At 43.7% G+C, this 18,925-nt stretch overlaps 2 protein-coding genes across 3 annotated transcripts in view; both read left to right on the top strand.

The window, feature by feature from the left end:
- The window catches only part of LOC141051169 (uncharacterized), an 872,784-nt gene that overhangs the window by 309,819 nt on the left and 544,040 nt on the right, over positions 1 to 18,925 (top strand). The gene's annotated exons all lie outside the window — the stretch shown is intronic.
- The window catches only part of LOC141050978 (uncharacterized), an 85,242-nt gene that overhangs the window by 59,993 nt on the left and 6,324 nt on the right, over positions 1 to 18,925 (top strand). Inside the window, exons 1-5 of one of the 2 annotated variants that reach the window (XM_073547743.1) lie at positions 7,170 to 8,028; positions 8,158 to 8,337; positions 8,421 to 8,544; positions 8,628 to 8,725; positions 14,413 to 14,503. The exons of the other annotated variant lie outside the window; for it this stretch is intronic. Of the exons in view, the coding sequence (XP_073403844.1) occupies positions 7,951 to 8,028; positions 8,158 to 8,337; positions 8,421 to 8,544; positions 8,628 to 8,725; positions 14,413 to 14,503 (571 nt within the window). The 5' untranslated portion in view covers positions 7,170 to 7,950. Of the gene's footprint in view, positions 1 to 7,169; positions 8,029 to 8,157; positions 8,338 to 8,420; positions 8,545 to 8,627; positions 8,726 to 14,412; positions 14,504 to 18,925 lie in introns of those variants that run through there. 2 annotated transcript variants of the gene reach the window in all.

Here is an 18,925-nt window from a genome sequence, read left to right as displayed (position 1 = left end):
TAGTACATTGGCTTTACAAGTTAAGGAGTCCCACTACTTACAAATAGGAAACAATTTCATAAATCTCATGCACACGATTAATGAAAAAGTGGAAAAACGCTACATGTGAACATAGCCTAAGGGGTGGATGAGGCGTTGCTTTTTTTCTATTTTTAATTTTACCTTGTATAAAATTCAATATACAGGAAAGAATGTTTCCTAACATTTTTTCCTGTAAAATCTTAGGATTTGTATGTTTTATTGTCAGTCCGTAAAAGTTGTGTAATAGTCTGACAACATTGTTCCCAACAGTGACCTGGGAGTCAGGGGTTCCATCCATTGCAGCGATATTCCTGCCCCCTAGCCCTCTTGTTAGGGTCTGCCAGAAAAATGCTTGAGTTTCCCATTGATTTCTATGATACTCATTACTTGAATCAAGTCGGTCCGCGCGTCCGACCTGCTTGACTTGAGTACTGAGCACTCCAGCATTTTAGTGCTCGCTCATCACCCCTCCTGACCCCACACAGAAACTTCCCCTCATCCAGCACCATGACAACCAGCACAGCAGAGTCCTGCATACACTGAGGCCCCTGATCATGTGACCCCTGACTCCTCCCCTCCTGTGACCTCATCCCAGGTCCTGTGCGCACAGAACAGCCATATATGTGGTGTGCGGCTCTGCAGGTGGAGGTAGGTGCTGGAGATTCCCCATTACTGTGACTCATGTTACATTAACCCTTTAAGTATAGAACTTGAATATGCAAATTGTCACTTCAGAGAGGAAGAGGTCTAGAACTCTAGCCCCACCTGTTGGAAGTAGCAATCCTGCAAGTCACTATCGACCCTTTAAGGAGCCTTCCAATATGACTTCGGCTAAAAGCCAAATCAGAATCTCAATTTGCAAACACGGTGTTTCGGGGTATTACCCCTCATCAGTGATATGGCTAGGTGATAGGCTCTGGACTTGGGTAAGAGGTAACATTTCTCCGTGTGGAGAGTGACAAGCCAAGTCTGTCATGTCAGTGAGAAGACTTATAAGCCATGCATGCTCTTCTGGGAAATTAAATATGCAAATTGTAACACTGTGTCTGCAAAGTGAGATTCTGGTTTGGCTTTTATCCAGTCATATCGTCAGACTCGCTGCTTTCAATAGGTGGCGCTAGAGTTCTAGTTTTCCTCTCTGAAGAGACAATTTGCATATTTAAAGGGAATCTCACCCTTTTTTTCGAATATGAGCTGCTGGCACCGACATCAGGGGCTTATCTACAGCATTCTGTAATGCTGTAGATAAGCCCCGATGTAACCTGAAAGAAAAAAGAGTTACATTATACTCACCCCGGTCTGGTCCGATGGGTGTCGCAGTCCGGTCCGGCGCCTCCCATCTTCATACGATGACGTCCTCTCCTCCCGTCCTGTCGCGTCTCCGGCGCAGGCGCACTGCTCTGCCCTGTTGAGGGCAAAGCAGAATACTGCAGTGCGCAGGCACCGGACCTCTCCCGACACCAGCGCACTGCAGGACTCTGCTCTGCCCTCAACAGGGCAGAGCAGTGCGCCTGCGCCGGAGACGCAACAGGAAGGAAAGAATAGGACGGCATCGTATGAAGATGGGAGGCGCCGGACCACAACACCCATCGGACCAAAACCGGACCCGGACCGCCCCTGGGTGAGTATGACATAACTCATTTTTCTTCTCTTTCAGGTTACATCGGGGGCTTATCTACAGCATTACAGAATGCTGTAGATAAGCCCCTGATATCGGTGCCGGCAGCTCATATTCGAAAAAAGGGGTGACAGATTCCCTTTAATACCCCAGAGGAGCATTCAGTGCTTATAAGACTCCTCACTCTTGGCATGCCAGGCTTGGCTTGTCACTCTCCATAAGGAGAAACGTTACCCCTTAGTCCCCAGTGCAGAGCTAAGTAAGGTGTATTTATACAGAGTTATTCAGTTATTTATTCAGTTATTTTCTCATCCAGACATTTCCTTTGCTGTAGAGATACATCTCCCAGTTTTGAAAGGCAGGACAGAGGGACACATATTACACACACAGTATGATACCTCTTTCATGACCCCATCATTACAGCCCATGCTACTCAGAATAGTGCACTGGCTAATATACTGTATACTCCCATTGCTGGGTTTTCGCACTGAGTGCAACAGATCTACAGGTTAATTCCGGTTTTGTTTCTACAGCACAGAGCTTCAGATGACGCAGATACATGTTGCTGACCTCCCGATACAGCCTCCTCAACCTGGGAATATTAGGCAGGAGCCAGGACGGCTAGGAGAATTATGAGGGTCTGTTTTTTTGTGGTATGAGCCGTACATTGTAATGGATGCATCTTTAGGTGATACGCAGTTTTAACTTTATTTTACTCAAATATAGTTTACACTTTCGAAAATAATGAACGTCAGAGCGCATGTTTTCTCTGCCAGCACCATTAAAGTATATAACATCGTTGGCATATACAGTGGGTATGGAAAGTATTCAGACCCCTTTAAATTTTTCACTCTTTGTATCAGTGCAGCTTCAAAAAAGTTCATTTTTTTCTCATTAATGTACACCCTGCACCCCATCTTGACTGAAATTCCCCCCCCCGAAATGTAGAATTTCTTGCAAATTTATTTAAAAAAAAACCCTGAAATATCACATGGTCATACGTATTCAGATCCTTTGCTCAGACACTCATATTTAAGTCACATGCTGTCCATTTCCTTGTGATCCTCCTTGAGATGGTTCTACTCCTTCATTGGAGTTCAGCTGTGTTTAATTAAACTGATGGGACCTGATTTGTAATGGCGCACACCTGTCTATATAAGACCTCCCAGCTCCCAGTGCATGTCAGACCAAATGAGAATCATGAGGTCAAAGGAACTGGCCAAGGAGCTCAGAGACAGAATTGTGCCAGAAAAAGTGTTTTTTAAAACTTAACCTTTAATAGATAATTTTAAGAAGAGGTTAATACCTCCATAAAGGCATGTGTAAATATTCCCCACACAAAAGAAATTCCATTAAAAATAGCAAATGACCTTACTCCCTGTTTAGGAGATATAATATATATCAATTGCAATTGCTCCCTGTCAGGGAAGATTAATTATCAAGAGAAAATACAGATTTTAGTTATTTCACCATATACATCTATAGACTATCTCCTCCACCGTATTCAAAGAGAGACTAGTCTCAAATGGGAAAAACAGTCAAATCTGGTAATCACATTTAAGGAGAAAAAGGAACATTCTCACCATTTGTTGTGGTTATCCTTCATATCAATATTCTCTCCTATAGCGGAAAAAAGAGAGCATGGAGTCCAGTCTTTTCCCTATCAGTCCCTAGATTTTTGACTGACCCTGGTCCCCAAAGCTCCTGCCCTTACAAGGGCAGTCCACAGCTGGCTGTTATGAATGAGTCACCGGAGGAGAAAACAAAAATACAAGCTAAGTCCAGAAAACCAGAGAGGTTGGTAGCTATCGCATTGCAGACCCCTGATCCTATTCACCACAACTAACAGTAGCCGTGGGGGGTTCCTACGGTGCCCTAGACCCCTCGTCACAGCCGGAGAGCTAAATAAGCCTAAAGAAAGAAAGGGGAAATCTAAACTGCCCTAGAGCAGACCCCAAAGCAATAGACAGCCCCCAACATGTATTGTCGGTGAAAAACAGATGAAAACACAAACACAGACAGAAAGACAGGCTGAGCAAACGATGGGGCCCAACTAACTAGATAGGACAGGACAGAAAAGATTGCTGGCTGCAATCCGCAAAAAACCCTACAAAAATGTCCCAACCGTCTGATAGGAAAAAAGGCCCTTCCTCCCATGCCAGCAATAGAGTTTTTATCCTGTGCTTGACTTACCTGGAGTTGTTCCTGTAGAAGCTGTTGTCTTTTCCATTAAAGCCGTGGAGTTCTATTTGTGTGTTTTTCTGTGTCTGTCCCATTCCTTGTGTTGTAGTAGTAAGACTAGTGTCTTACTACCTATCTTACTAGCCAGGCTAAAGTTCAGGATCCAGGGCTTAGGCATGTGAAGGCGCATGGGGGAAGGACCCGTGTATTATAATCAGTCTACATTGGAGATGGGAAGTCTAGATTCACGAGAGTAGTCTTTAAATCTCACAGTTTACTTTGGACTTGATCCTTCCGTCATCTATGGGTTCATTGAGACGTCAGTGATTTTTTTTTTCTCGTACACAAAAAAACTGTCCGAGTTTCATCAGTGTTTTTGATTGGAGTTTCATCAGAGTTTGGGTCAATTTTACCATCAGAGTTTGGTCAGAGCTTCAACAGTTTTTTCACAGGTGGAAAACAAAAACTGATAGACATTTCTCCAACTTCTCATATCAAACAGTTTGTGATAAACAGCACACAGTTGGTATCCGACTGCTGTCCAAATTTTTTATAGATCCAAAGGCTTGTACAAGTATGACTGACATCTGAAGGAGCTCTAACCCAAGGTTTTAGACCCCTGTTGTAACTCCCTGATATCTCTGGACAAACTAGGTCTTTCTAGAACCTGTAAACAAATGTCTGTGTAGTGGTAAAGTAATCAAGTAGGAATATGCACTATTTCCTAGTATTACCATTTTATCTTCTCAAAAACTTATTCAAAGCTGAAACTCAAAATATTACAGTGGAAGAGTCATATTGAACCGTTAACTTAACCCTTCCTGATACAATACAACAAATCAAACCTCATAAATGACACAGTTAATATCTTAGCAGTCTCCTCACAAAGTCTCATTCACGATATGCAAATTGACAACTGTAATTGCTACAGTAGATAACTGTGAGAAGTATTGAGTTTGGCCTCACTGTCTAGGAGGGATCAAAGGAGGCTGAGAGGAGTCCTGGTGGATAGAGATCTCCTACTGCTCTACACTCAGAAAAGGGTTTGATTATTGTAATGTTCACACCTCTTAGTTATAATTAGGGTTTCCTCTTAGGTATAATTAGTTGGTGGGCAGATTATTATTATTTATTATTATAGCGCCATTTATTCCATGGCGCTTTACATGTGAGGAGGGACATACATAATACATACAAGTACAGTAATCTTAAACAATACAAGTCACGACTGGTACAGGATGAGAGAGGACCCTGCCCGCGAGGGCTCACAATCTACAACGGGGTGGGTGAGGATACAGTAGGCGAGGGTAGAGCTGGTCATGCAGCGGTTTGGTGGATCGATGGTTACTGCAAGTTGTAGGCTTGTCGGAAGAGGTAGGTCTTCAAGTTCTTTTTGAAGGTTTCCATGGTAGGCAAGAGTCTGATATGTTGTGGTAGAGAGTTCCAGAGTAGAGGGGATGCGCGGGAGAAATCTTGTATGCGATTGTGGGAAGATACTGTGGGCAGATATTAATGCTCAACCCTGGACATTATCCATAAGTCCATTGTATGTTATGTACCACACAAACATGCTATCTGTCCCGTTACCTCAGTATTACAACAGTCTTCTTCTATATGGCACAGTCTCCTCATTGCCTAAAGTCAACGGTCAGTGTCTTCTACACAGGATGGAGGAGACTCTAAGGCCACATGCACATCTTGAGTATTTGGTGAGCTTTTTACCTCAGTATTTTTACTCCAAAACAAGGAGTGAAACAATCAAAGCAATAGTACAATAGAAACAGGTGCACCATGTCTGCATTTTTTAACCACACCTAGCTTCGGCTTACAAATACTGAGGTAAAAAAGCTTCACCAAATACTCAAGGTGTGCACATTGCTTAACTCTGTCAGTCACGTCAAATATAATGGAGGAGGTTCCATCTCTGTCAGTGACCTCAGATATAATGGAGGAGGCTCTATCTCTGTCAGTGACCTCAGATATAATGGAGGAGGCTCTATCTCAGTCAGTGACCTCAGATGTAATGGAGGAGGCTCTATCTCTGTCAGTGACCTCAGATATAATGGAGGAGGCTCTATCTCTGTCAGTGACCTCAGATATAATGGAGGAGGCTCTATCTCTGTCAGTGACCTCAGATATAATGGAGGAGGCTCTATCTCTGTCAGTGACCTCAGATATAATGGAGGAAGCTCTATCTCTGTCAGTGTCCTCAGATATAATGGAGGAGGCTCTATCCCTGTCAGTGACCTCAGATATAATGGAGGAGGCTCTGTCTCTGCCAGTGACCTCAGATATAATGGAGGAGGCTCTATCTCTGTCAGTGACCTCAGATATAATGGAGGAGGCTCTATCTCTATCAGTGACCTCAGATATAATGGAAGAGGCTCCATCTCTGTCAGTGACCTCAGATATAATGGAGGAGGCTCTATCTCTGTCAGTGACCTCAGATATAATGGAGGAGGCCCCATCTCTGTCAGTGACCTCAGATATAATTATAAGGAAGGCTGTCTTTAAGTATACCTTAGATAAGTTAGAATACAATATCTGTTTGCCTCACGAAAATGGAAGAAACTTTTTCTCAGTCTTAATCAAGAATGGAGTATGTTCTTACTTTCCTCCTCAGATAAAACAGAAGATTCTCAGTCAGACTACTACAGTGAATCCTTTTCTTTCTTTTATCTTTCTGAAAGGACTGACATCCATCTAGCTTACCTTCTTTTCTCATAGTCCCGCCCACTTCCAGTCTCACTCTCAGGTGTTGACCGGAGATGTAGTTCTTTTCACGTACATTATTATATGACATATAGAGATAAGACATTTTCACTCCACTGAATGTTTCTGACAGGATCCTGATCATGTACAGTCTACTGCTATAAAAGGCTCTGTGCTGGAGATTGCAATATTACATCCCTATTTTCCGCCTCTAGTATTGCAGTTGTACAGTGAGGCTTTCAGAAAAATTAAAGGGGTTGTCCACTACTAGGACATCCTCTACTTGATTAAAATGTTTTCCCCGATAAAATAATAAAGCCTATACTCACCTGCCTTGTCGGCACTCGCTCTCCCCGGAGCTTCCATGTGTTATTGTGACACGTGATGCCGGTGCCAAATCAGCGCTGATGTCACTGTCTCCACCTTTGGACCAATCGAACATGAAGAGGAAGCCAGGGATCAGCTGCGACTAGGACTTCTTCGTGTTCGATCTGTCTGAAGGCAAGGTCAGTGACATTAGCGTTGATTTGGCACTGGCGTCACGTTTCACAACACTGCACGAGGGCCCTGGGGAGAGCGAGTGCTGACACCGTGGGAACAGCGCCAGCACGAGAGGTGAGTATAGGCTTTATTATTTTATCAGGGCTAAGCAAGGGGTATGATAAGAAGTTGTCCAAGTAGTAGTCTTTAAGGATTATTTTCCTTTCCCTTTTTTCCTATAGTGAAGCCTAATGGAAAATGACAGATAAAAAATCATATCTAGAGTAAATGTAATGTAGGTGTCTTTATCAGTAACTGCCATAGCGTTTAATGTAACATGAGTTTGCAGCTTTTTGGACAAAAAAAAGTTTCACAATGCTGTGTTTGTGAACCAGCTTTTATATCTTTTATTCTGTTTTAACATGGGAATGGATCCCAGTTCAGAGTTGTCAAATTCTGTTTAGGCGACAGAGACATGAATGAGCTTTATGGAAAATGAATCTAGGAGCAACATATTCAGCTACCAACTTCGAGGAAGAACATGCATGTTAATGTGCGTGATCTAAAATAAATTTGGTAGATATAGATAAAAAAAATAAACTTGCAGCATACTGTAAAATAAAATAAATAATAATACTCAGCTTAACCATCCCCACTACTCCCATTCCAGGTCAATTAGTCTGTGTATTTCCTGCTTTGTCCAAATGAACAGGCTATCGCTACAGCCAATTAGTGTCCTACTCAGTTATTGTCCTTATGAAATACTACAACCTCTACACATTACGTCATGTTTCCCCTTATCTCCAGTAATTTATTACTTGGAATTCTTTATGATTTTTCATTAGGTCATCTTCTCCCCATTCAGGTCACTACAATATCGGATCCTCTCAGATGAGATCTTCTATATAAGAGGATTTTTTGTGGTTGACCTGTCAAGAATGGATAGGAACAAAGACAAGATGGCGGAGAGGATATTACACCTCACCCTAGAGATCCTCTTCCGGCTTACTGGAGAGGTGAGAGATTCTGGTGGCGTCACATTACATCATTCTTATCTATGGGAATAACAGATGGACAGAACTGGAGAGGTGAGGACTCTGGAAATGTCTGTAGTGAGATTTATTAATGTGTCTCTCCATAACCAGGATTACACAGTAGTGAAGAAGACCTCTAGTGAGCGCTGTCAGGCCCCTGTGTCTGAGGGATGGGGAAGACCCCTGAGCCCAATCACAGGTCCTCCACCTAACTCACTGATACATGAGAACATCAATGACCAGAAGATCCTAGAACTCACCTACAAGATGATTGAGCTGCTGACTGGAGAGGTGACAATGCTGGGAATGCTGGGACATTATACAGTAACGCTATGATGGGATTGGGGGGATGACGGTATCATTGTATGCGTCAGGTTCCTATAAGGTGTCAGGATGTCGCCGTCTTTTTCTCCATGAAGGAGTGGGAGTATTTAGAAGGACACAAAGATCTGTTCAGTGACGTCATGATGGAAGTTCCCCAGCCCCTCACATCACCAGGTAATAGACAGAACTAAATAAGCACGGCCTATAATTATCTGTATGTAAAGAATGAATTCAGTCCCTGTATGTGTTTCCTCCAGTTCTATACAGTGAGAGGACAACACCAGAGAGATGTCCCCATCCTCTGCTGCCACAGGACTATAAACAAGAAAATCTCAAGGTTCCTCAGGATCATCAGGTAGATGGAGAAGGTGTCACAAAATCTTGTGTAGAAGGATGAAAAGGTTTTGTGTTCAGTCTTGTTTTATACACTAATATTTGAAATTGAATGGCCTAATTATTAGAAACACCAGCCTTTTTATAATTGGAGCTACAAGTTATGGAATTTAGGTCTATGACCATGGAGTACAGCATAAAATCACTTGAGTACATTTCCCATCGACCTGTTTTAGTGTAAATCAACAAGGAATTAATCAAAAAAATGAGGTCATTGATGAAAGAGTAGCCAGGACCAGTATTTCAAATGCTGCTCATCTTGTTTGAAAATGCTTGTTTCTCACATGTGCTGCGTGCAAAACACTACATTCTACATTAGAAGCACAGTGGATGCGATTTATAGAAATCCCATGCCCACTGTGCTTCTATTTAATACTGCGTAAACTTACCTGCGATGCGGGTTTACAAGCCGCAGCATATTAATTATCTGCAGTGGAGACGTTGATCTCTGCTGCCAAGTTTCATCCATAGCCATTCACTAGATGCAGTAAATCCATATGTTTCAATTAACACATGTGGTTTTTACCCAGCGAAAATACGTTGTGTCCAAAACACTCCTATTTCCTGATCGTGGAGACGTAGCCCTAAGCAAATTTCACCTTTCAATGCTGGTGAGTGACCAATTAAGTTGTCCGAACTCACGATATGTCATTATTAGCGCAGATGGGTTATAATGGCACAAGACTAATTTTCTAGTGATGGCTAAGTGAAATAGTAAAACAAGACTTCAGCATGTAAAAACTTAACCTAATCAAATGAATTCAGGTTTCTGAAGCACCATGTGGATGAGAGGGTCAAAATTTGACATAAATTGCAGCAATCCATTAACTTTTACTGTCAGGCTGGTGGAGATGGAGTGATGCTGTGGGGAATGTTTGCTTGGCGCATCCTAGGTCCTCTGATACCTGTGGATAGCTATTTGGACACTAAAGTATGGCTTACCTAACCATTGCGGCTCACCAATGATCCCTTTCTAGCAGCTGTTTACCTTATGGATGAAGGACAATCCACTGCTCCGCAAGGGTCATATAGTCACAAATTGCTTACAGAAGCATGACAGTGAGTTTTTCTTGCTTTTCCTGCGCTCACACTCCCCAGATCTTCATCTTATCGAACATCCCTGGGACAAGGTAAAACGGGCTGTTTAGAGCATGTCTGGAACAATTATGAAGATGGAATCTGATTGCATAGGATAAGAATGAATCTGAGACCGAAGTTGTGAGAAAATAAACTGTATTAACAAGCAAGGTGTACAACATAAACTGACAAGAGATTATCCTGAATTTACAGCGAATTTACAGTGAAGTGCAAACAGCACAAAATGAAAATGTCCAGCAACTACGTTAAATAAAGCAGAGTGTGACCGGCTCTTATACGTAACGAAAATGTCCAGCGACTATTTTATATGAAGCACAGTGCAACCGGCACTTATACGTAATGAAAATGTCCAGAAACTTTCATGGCAGTCCAGAAATATGCAGGTGATGTTCAGCAATGAGGAGGATTTCCAGTGTACTACTTTAGGGCTGGAAAAAGTCCCGTAAAGTCCAGCACCGCAGCCCGCACAGACACAGTTCAAGAATTAGAACACTGATAAGAATGTCAAAGGTTCTTACGGACACAGAAGTTCCAGAAAGGTATAACTCCTCAGGAATCAGGAAGCAGCACAGATAACTGAAGGCAGTTGGAATGAGGCAAAGCACAGAGTAATAATAAGCAGTAGGAACTACAGAAGCAAACCAGGAGGATGCTCTGGAGCGAGCAGCACACAAAATGCTCAGGCAAGGAGTGTTTCCCAACCCGTACTTAAATAACAGGACAGACAGGAAGTTCAAGGGCAGTACAAAGTACTAGACTCCATCTTGGGCAAGGGCAAAAGTGGCTCCATGGAACATCTGGAATCCTTACACTGTCAGTACCTCAATCTCATCTGCCGCAATTGCATGAAGCTATCCTGTCCACAAAGGCCAATATTCCTGCAGAATATGTTTCGCCATCTTTTTCCTATAACCCCCGTACTACTCTATTTCTCCCTAGCTCCTTCAATCCCTCCACCCAGTAAGGAACTTGTCATTTCCCCCTCCATCCTTCCCAGCCATCTCACCTCTTCGTCACTACTGTTCCTCCACATACAATCCTTTTTCTCCAGACACACACGGCCACATCATGTCTTATCCCACCTTCTAACGCTCTGTCTACTACTCCTCATTGCTGGCGACGTATCCCCAAATCCTGGCCCTCCTCAACACATCCCTACACTCACTTCTATCACCCTGCCACGATCCTCTACACGTCTTCACAACCATAATAACCTCATACCTATTCATCCAGCCCCCACTCCCCCAACCCCCTTACCTGGAGCCCTATGGAACGCACGCTCTGTCTGCAACAAGCTATCATTTATCCTTGACCTCTTTATCACCAACAAACTCTCCTTCCTTGCCATCACTGAAACCTGGCTCACTCCCTCTGACACAGCCTCTCCATCTGCGCTTTCTTATGGCAGATTCCATCTCTCTCACACCCCTCGCCCCAGCAAAAAACGCTCCTGTCTGATACCTGCTCCTTTACCCCAATTCCTCTGCCACCCTCCGCTACTCTTCCCTCGTTCGAGGTGCACTCCGTCCGCATCTATTCCCCCTCCAACCTTCAACTGGCTGCCATCTACCGACCCCCAGAACTAGCCATCTCCACCTTTCTCGACCACTTCACCACCTGGCTCCTCCATTTCCTTTCTGCTGACATCCCCACCATCATCATGGGTGACTTCAACATCCCCATTGACACTTCCACCCCGGCTGCCTCTAAACTCCTATCGCTCACGGCTTCCCTCGGCCTCACTCAATGGGTCCTCTGCGGCCACTCAAAGATGGTCACACTCTGGACCTTATCTTCACCCGTCTCTGTTCCCTCACTAATCTCAGTAACGCAACCCTCCCCCTGTCTGACCACAACCTACTGACATTCTCTTCCCTCTCCTCTTCTACTGCGCAACCCCCGCTCCATAAACTCACTCACCCTCGCAGGAATCTCAAACACCTCAATTTACAATCACTCTCTGAGTCCCTTCTCCCTCTTACAGACATCGCTTCCCTTCATGACACAGATGCTGCTGCCACATTTTATAACACCACAATAACAGAAACACTTGATTCGGCTGCCCCCCTCACGCAGAGCAAAACTCGAGCAATCAACAGGCAGCCCTGGCTGATCAGCCTGACCAAAGAACTGAGACGGGTTTCCAGGGCCGCTGAGCAGAGATGGAAGAGAACCCATTCTACTGAGCACTTCAACACATACAAGTAGTCCCTTGCCAGCTTTAAGTCCATGCTCTCTGCTGCAAAACAAACTTACTTCGCAACTCTCATATCCTCCTGTCTCACAACCCTAAACAGCTCTTCAACACTTTCAATTCTCTACTCCGTTCCACAGCACCTTCTCCCCCTCCTCTCTTTTCTGCTGAAGACTTTGCCTCCTTCTTTAAGCAGAAGATCGACACAATCAGACAAAACTTTGGCCCGCAGCCCCCAATGCCCCTCTTATCCGCTCAGCCCTGTTCTGCAAAAGCCAGCTTCTCCACCATGACAGAAGATAAGCTCTCCACCCTTCTGTCAAGATCACACCTCACCACTTGTGCGCTCGATCCACTCCTGTCTCACTTCATCCCTAACTTGGCCACAGTCTTCATCCCATCTCTAACACACCTCTTCAACCTTTCACTTACAAATGGTGTCTTTCCCTCATCCTTCAAACATGCCTCAATCACAACCATCCTCAAAAAGCCCTCCCTTGACCCATCCTTTGTGTCTAACTATCGCCTGATATCTCTTGTCCCTTATGCCTCAAAACTACTGGAACAGCATGTATATCTTGAACTGTCCTCCCACCTCTCCTCTTGTTCCCTCTTTGACCGGTTACAATCTGGCTTCCGACCGCATCACTCAACTGAAACTGCCCTAACTAAAAAGTCACTAACGACTTACTAACCGCCAAGAACTATCGACACTACTCTGTCCTCCTTCTCCTGGACCTGTCCTCTGCCTTCGACACTGTAGACCATTCCCTCCTGCTACAGACTCTCTCATCTCTTGGCATCAGACTTAGCCCTATCCTGGATCTCATCATACCTAAACAGACCGAACATTTAGTGTCTCCCTCTCACACACCACCTCCTCACCTCGCCCCGTGTCTGTCGGTGTTCCTCAAGGCTCTGTCCTAGGACCCCTACTATTCTCCATCTAAACCTTTGGCTTGGGACAGCTCATAGAATCCCACGGTTTGCAGTATCACCTCTATGCCGATGACACGCAGATCTACCTATCTGGACCCAACCTCGCCTCCTAACTGACTGAAATCACACAATGTCTGTCTGCTATCTCAACCTTCTTCTCTGCTCGCTTTGTCAAACTGAACATGGACAAAACAGAATTCATCATCTTTCCCCCCATCTCACTCTACCCCTCCACCAGACCTATCCATCAATGTTAATGGCTGCTCTCTTTCCCCAGTCCCGCACGCTCGGTGACTTGGGGTGATCCTCGACTCTGCGCTCTCTTTCAAACCACATATCCAAGCCCTCGCCTCCTCCTGCCGCCTCAAACTCAAAAATATTTCCTGGATCCGCTCATTCCTCAACCACGAAACCACAAAAACACTAGTGCATGCTCTTATCATCTCCCGCCTCGACTACTGCAACCTCCTACTCTCTGGCCTCCCCTCTAGCACTCTGGCTCCGCTCCAGTCCATCCTACACTCTGCTGCCCGACTAATCCATCTGTCTCCCCGCTATTTCCCAGCCTCCCCCCTATGCCAGGCCCTTCACTGGCTTCCTATTGCCCAGAGGCTCCAATTCAAAACCCTAACTATGACATACAAACCCATCCACAACCTGTCTCCTCCATACATCTGTGACATGGTCTCTTGGTACCTAGCCGCACGCAACCTTTGATCATCTCAAGATCTCCTTCTCTACTCCCCCCTTATCTCTTCTTCCCACAACCGCATACAAGACTTCTCCCGTGCTTCCCCCATACTCTGGAACTCCCTGCCGCAACACATCAGACTCTCACCATCAACGGAAACCTTCAAGAAGAACTTGAAGTCCCACCTGTTCCGACAAGCCTACAGCCTGCAATGATCCTCGGTCTACTGAACCACCGCACGACCTGCTCTACCCTCTCCTACTGTATCCTCACCCATCCCTGTAGACTGAGCCCTCGCAGGCAGGGTCCCCTCTCCTTATGTACTTGTGTATCCCTTGTTTTACACATGTTTATTGTACCTGTCTATATTTCCCCTTTTCACATGTAAAGTGCCATGGAATAAATGGCGCTATATAAATGCATAATAATAATAATAATAATAATAATAATAATAATAAACAATCTCAACAGCTGATGGAGTGTATGCCATTCAATGTATGTTTTATATATATATATGGTGGAGATGACAGGAAAAAGCTGATCATAGACATTAGATGTTGTCTGGATCTCCTCACAATTTTCTGGTTACGGAGACTGCTGGTTACAATCAGGAGCCGACAGGTTGGATTTATACAGGAGACCTGCAGCTATGTTATAATTACTGTCTGATCATTATGCATTATGCTGATCATTATGCTGTTTGTAACGTCTACAATATTTATTTCAGGGTGAAAATCTGCCCAATATCAATACTATGGAGACATATGTGAGGGGTGATGAGCGGTGTAAAGAGGAGATTCCTACATATGATTACCCTGGTGAGTAGTGACCACTAAATGCAGAGAATTCGCAGATTTTAGCCACTCTTTGGCAGCAACAATTATGTGTTGAATCCTTTAGGGCAGAGGTGCACAACTCCTGTCCTCAAGGGACATCAACATCTCATGTTTTCAGGATTTCCTTTGTATTGCACAGGTGATAATTTAATCAACTGCTCTGGTGATGATTCTAACACCTTGTGTAATGCTAGGGAAATACTGAAAACATGCATTATTGGTGTCCCTTGGGGGCTTGAGTTGTGCACCCCTGCTTTAGGGTTTGTTACACTGTTATGTCTTTTTGGGGGTGGGAAGGGGTTTGTTTGTTTGTTTTATTTTTACATGGATTTTTCGGAAGTCGTGATACCAAATATGTTTAGCTTTTATTTCTTTACTTTTTCTTATTTTTAGAAATATTTTATTTTTTACTTTATTTTTTAGCCCAATCTAGGCACAGAACAATAACATAATGGCATTTCAAATCACTTAATTCTGGATATTCTAACAAGTAACAAAAACATTTACAAGATGAATCAGGCTTCATACATTGCATATTTCAAGAGTTATACAAGTATGTCACTCAGAGTGAAATTTAGATAAATCATACAAATAAACAATTTAAAGATGAACAAAACTTATTTGACTTCTGGTCTAGTTTCAGAATTTAATGTATAAACTTATTCTTGTTATAGCCTTAACCCAATGTTTCAACCAGATCTCAAACATTAGCCACAAGGGCTTGAAGAGTACCTCCTGTTTGTGGAGATCTAACCCATCATAATATTGTAATAGAAGCTAAAATCCAGGTCAGCTATAACCTGTTGCGTGTCTTCATCGGAGTACCAGCATGGCATTCCATTGACATTGGGTAGCAGATGACGGGTACCTGCTTCAAACTACTTATCATCGCCAGTTGACTCTGTAATGCCGAGGAGTAGAGTTGAGCGACTTTGGTCGGATCGGGTTTTGTGAAACCCGAATGAAACTAAATTTGTTTCAGATGAAACTGGTCCGACTAGGGCAAAAAAAGTCAGAGTTTCGTCCGAAACCCGACCCCAGTGCAAGTCAATTGGAAATAAAAGTCGGCATTGAGTGGATGAATGGCGACGGGGACCTTCGGGGGCCTGCAGGGAGCCGGCTTCCTCAGTGCCTGCAAAGCACAGGCACGCAGAGCGCAGGCACGAGGAAGCCTTCTGCAGTGCCTGTGATGTGACAGATCAGCGATCTATCACATGACAGTTATGTCCCCACTGGGACATTGTAATAAAGTAAAAAAAAAGTGTAAAAATAATTTATAAAAAAATCGCTAAATAAATAAAAAAAAAAAAAAATTCCCTAATAAATTCATTTTTTTTGGAAATAAAAAAAAAAACAACAATAAAAGTACACATATTTAGTATCGCCGCGTCCGTAACAACCCACCCTATAAAACTGTCCCATTAGTTAACCCCTTTATTGAATCCCTTAAAAAATAAAAAACGAAGCAAAAAATAAAGCTTTATCATCATACCGCCGAACAAAAAGTGCAATAACGCGCGATCAAAAAGACGGATATAAATATGCATGGTACCGCTGAAAACGTCATCTTGTCCCGCAAAAAACGAGCTGCCACACAGCATCATCAGCAAAAAATAAAAAAAGTTATAGCTCGCAGAATAAAGCGATGCAAAAATAATTATTTTTTTATATAAAATTGTTTTCATTGCATAAAAGCGCCAAAACATAAAAAAAGACATAAATGAGGTATCGCTGTAACCGTACTGACCCGAAGAATAAAACTGCCTTATCAATTTTACCGCACGCGGAACAATGTAAACGCACCCCCCAAAAGAAATTCTTGAAATGCTGGTTTTTGGTCATTCTGCGTCCAAAAAAATTGGAATAAAAACCGATCAAAAAATGTCACGTGCCCGAAAATGGTACCAATAAAAACGTCAACTCGTCCCGCAAAAAATAAGACCTCACATGACTCAGTGGATCAAAATACAGAAAAATTATAGCTCTCAAAATGTGGTGATGCAAAAACTATTTTTACAATAAAAAGCGTCTTTTAGCGTGTGACAGCTGCCAAACATAAAAACCCGCCATATACAATAAATCAAACCCCCCCGTTATCACCGCCTTAGTTAGGGAAAAATAATAAAATTAAAAAAATGTATTTATTTCCATTTTCCCATTAGGGCTAGGGCTAGGGTTAGGGCTGAGATTAGTGTTAGGGGTGTGTTGGGGTTAGGGTTGGGTTAGAATTGGGGGTTTTCCACTGTTTGGGCACATCAGGGGCTCTCCAAACGCAACATGGCATCTGATATCAATTCCAGCCAATTCTGCGTTGAAAAAGTCAAATGGTGCTCCTTCCCTTCCAAGCTCTGCCATGCGCCCAAACAGTGTTTTACCCCCACATATGGGATATCAGCCTACTCAGGACAAATTGCAAAACAACTTTTGGGGTCCAATTTCTCCTGTTACCCTTAGGAAAATAAAAAATTGGGGGCAAAAATATCATTTTTGCGGAAAAAAATATGATTTTTTTATTTTCACGCCAGGGCGTTATAAACTTCTGTGAAGCACTTGGGGGTTCAAAGTGCTCACCACACATCTAAATAAGTTCCGTGGGGGGTCTAGTTTCCAAAATGGTGTCATTGGTGGGGAGTTTCAACAGTTTAGGCACATCAGAGGCTCTCCAAACGCGACATTACACCCGCAGACCATTCCATCAAAGTCTGCATTCCAAAATGTGACTACTTCCCTTCCGAGCCCCAACGTGTGCCCATACAGTAGTTTTCTCCAACTTATAGGGTATCAGCGTACTCAGGACAAATTGGACAACAACTTTTGGGGTCCAATTTCTCCTGTTACCCTTGGAAAAAATATGATTTTTTTATTTTCACGCCCGGGCGTTATAAACTTCTGTGAAGCACTGGGGGGGGTTCAAAGTGCTCACCACACATCTAGATAAGTTCCTTAGGGGGTCTAGTTTCCAAAATGGGGTCACTTGTGGGGGGTTTCCACTGTTTAGGTACATCAGGGGCTCTCCAAAGGCAACATGACACCCGCAGACCATTCCATCAAAGTCTGCATTCCAAAACGTCTCTACTTCCCTTCCGAGCCCCTACGTGTGCTCATACACTAGTTTTCTCCCACATATGGGGTATCAGCGTACTCAGGACAAATTGGACAACAACTTTTGTGGTCCAATTTCTCCTGTTACCATTGGGAAAATAAAAAAATTGGGGACTAAAAGATCATGTTTGTGGAAAAAATATGATTTTTTTTATTTTCACGCCCGGGCGTTATAAACTTCTGTGAAGCACTGGGGGGTTCAAAGTGCTCACCACACATCTAGATAAGTTCTTTGGGGGTCTAGTTTCCAAAATGTTGTCATATTCCATGGTTCTTGGGTAGATCACCTAGCTTAAAATAAATACAATGTATATTCCATACAGAAAAGTTTGGCTATTTCTTTACCAAGTTTCTTTTTTGCCCAAAGTAGTTAAAAAAAAAATATCATATGAAACAGGATTTCAATAATAACTGGCGCACAGCAAATAAAGAGCTGCTCATTGAGAAATATCACATTTGCCAGTCAAACAATGATGATGCTATGATGTTCAGATGTTGATTCTTCTTTGTCACTTCAAACCTGCCACCACAACTGAGTACATGGTCAGGCTCCTAAGGATACTGTATGATGCATGTGTGTTGTTGATGGATGCCAATGACCACGAACAAGATAAACATTCTCCACTTCCATTGGGATTACAAGATTCCAGGTATCTTCAGCAGCTCCACCACATCTAAAATAGTGTAATCTATATATATAAAAATGAGTTCCAGTACCCTGTCTGTACTCTGTCCTACCTTAATCTCCCTTTCTCCTTGTCCGTGGCTTCCTTCCCTGCTGTGTCTTTCCTTGTGTCCTCCCTGTCTGTTCATCTGCACCCTTGCAGCTCTGTCTGTGAATCTGCACCCTTGCAGCTCTATCTGTTCATCTGCACCCTTGCAGCTCTGTCTGTGCACGGCTCCCTAGCCGCTCTGCCTGCTCGGCTCCCTAGCCGTTCTGCCTGCTCGGCTCCCTTGGAGCCCGGACTACTCCGCACTCCTGCGGCTCCGCCTACCTGCACCTCCTGTGTGAACAGGTCCAATCCTGTTCTTTCATATTCCACTCCTTCCTGCCTATATCCATACCTGAACCTCCTGTGTGAACAGGTCCAAACCTGTTCTCTCATATACCACTCCTGCTTGCCCTGTGTCTCAAGCCGTCACCTACCTGCTCTGTCTCCAAGCCGTGCCCGTTTGCCCAGTGTCTCCAAGCCGTGCCCATTTGCCCAGTGTCTCCAAGCCGTGCCCGCTTGCCCAGTGTCTCCAAGCCGTGCCCGCTTGCCCAGTGTCTCCAAGCCCTGCCTGCCTGCCCAGTGTCTCCAG

This window comes from Dendrobates tinctorius, unplaced genomic scaffold, assembly GCF_039654945.1.
Source record: "Dendrobates tinctorius isolate UK_male_01 unplaced genomic scaffold, ASM3965494v1 ptg000155l, whole genome shotgun sequence".
Taxonomy (NCBI): domain Eukaryota; kingdom Metazoa; phylum Chordata; class Amphibia; order Anura; family Dendrobatidae; genus Dendrobates; species Dendrobates tinctorius.
Note: the sequence above shows the minus strand (reverse complement) of the source record. Positions and strands in the feature narration are given on the sequence as shown.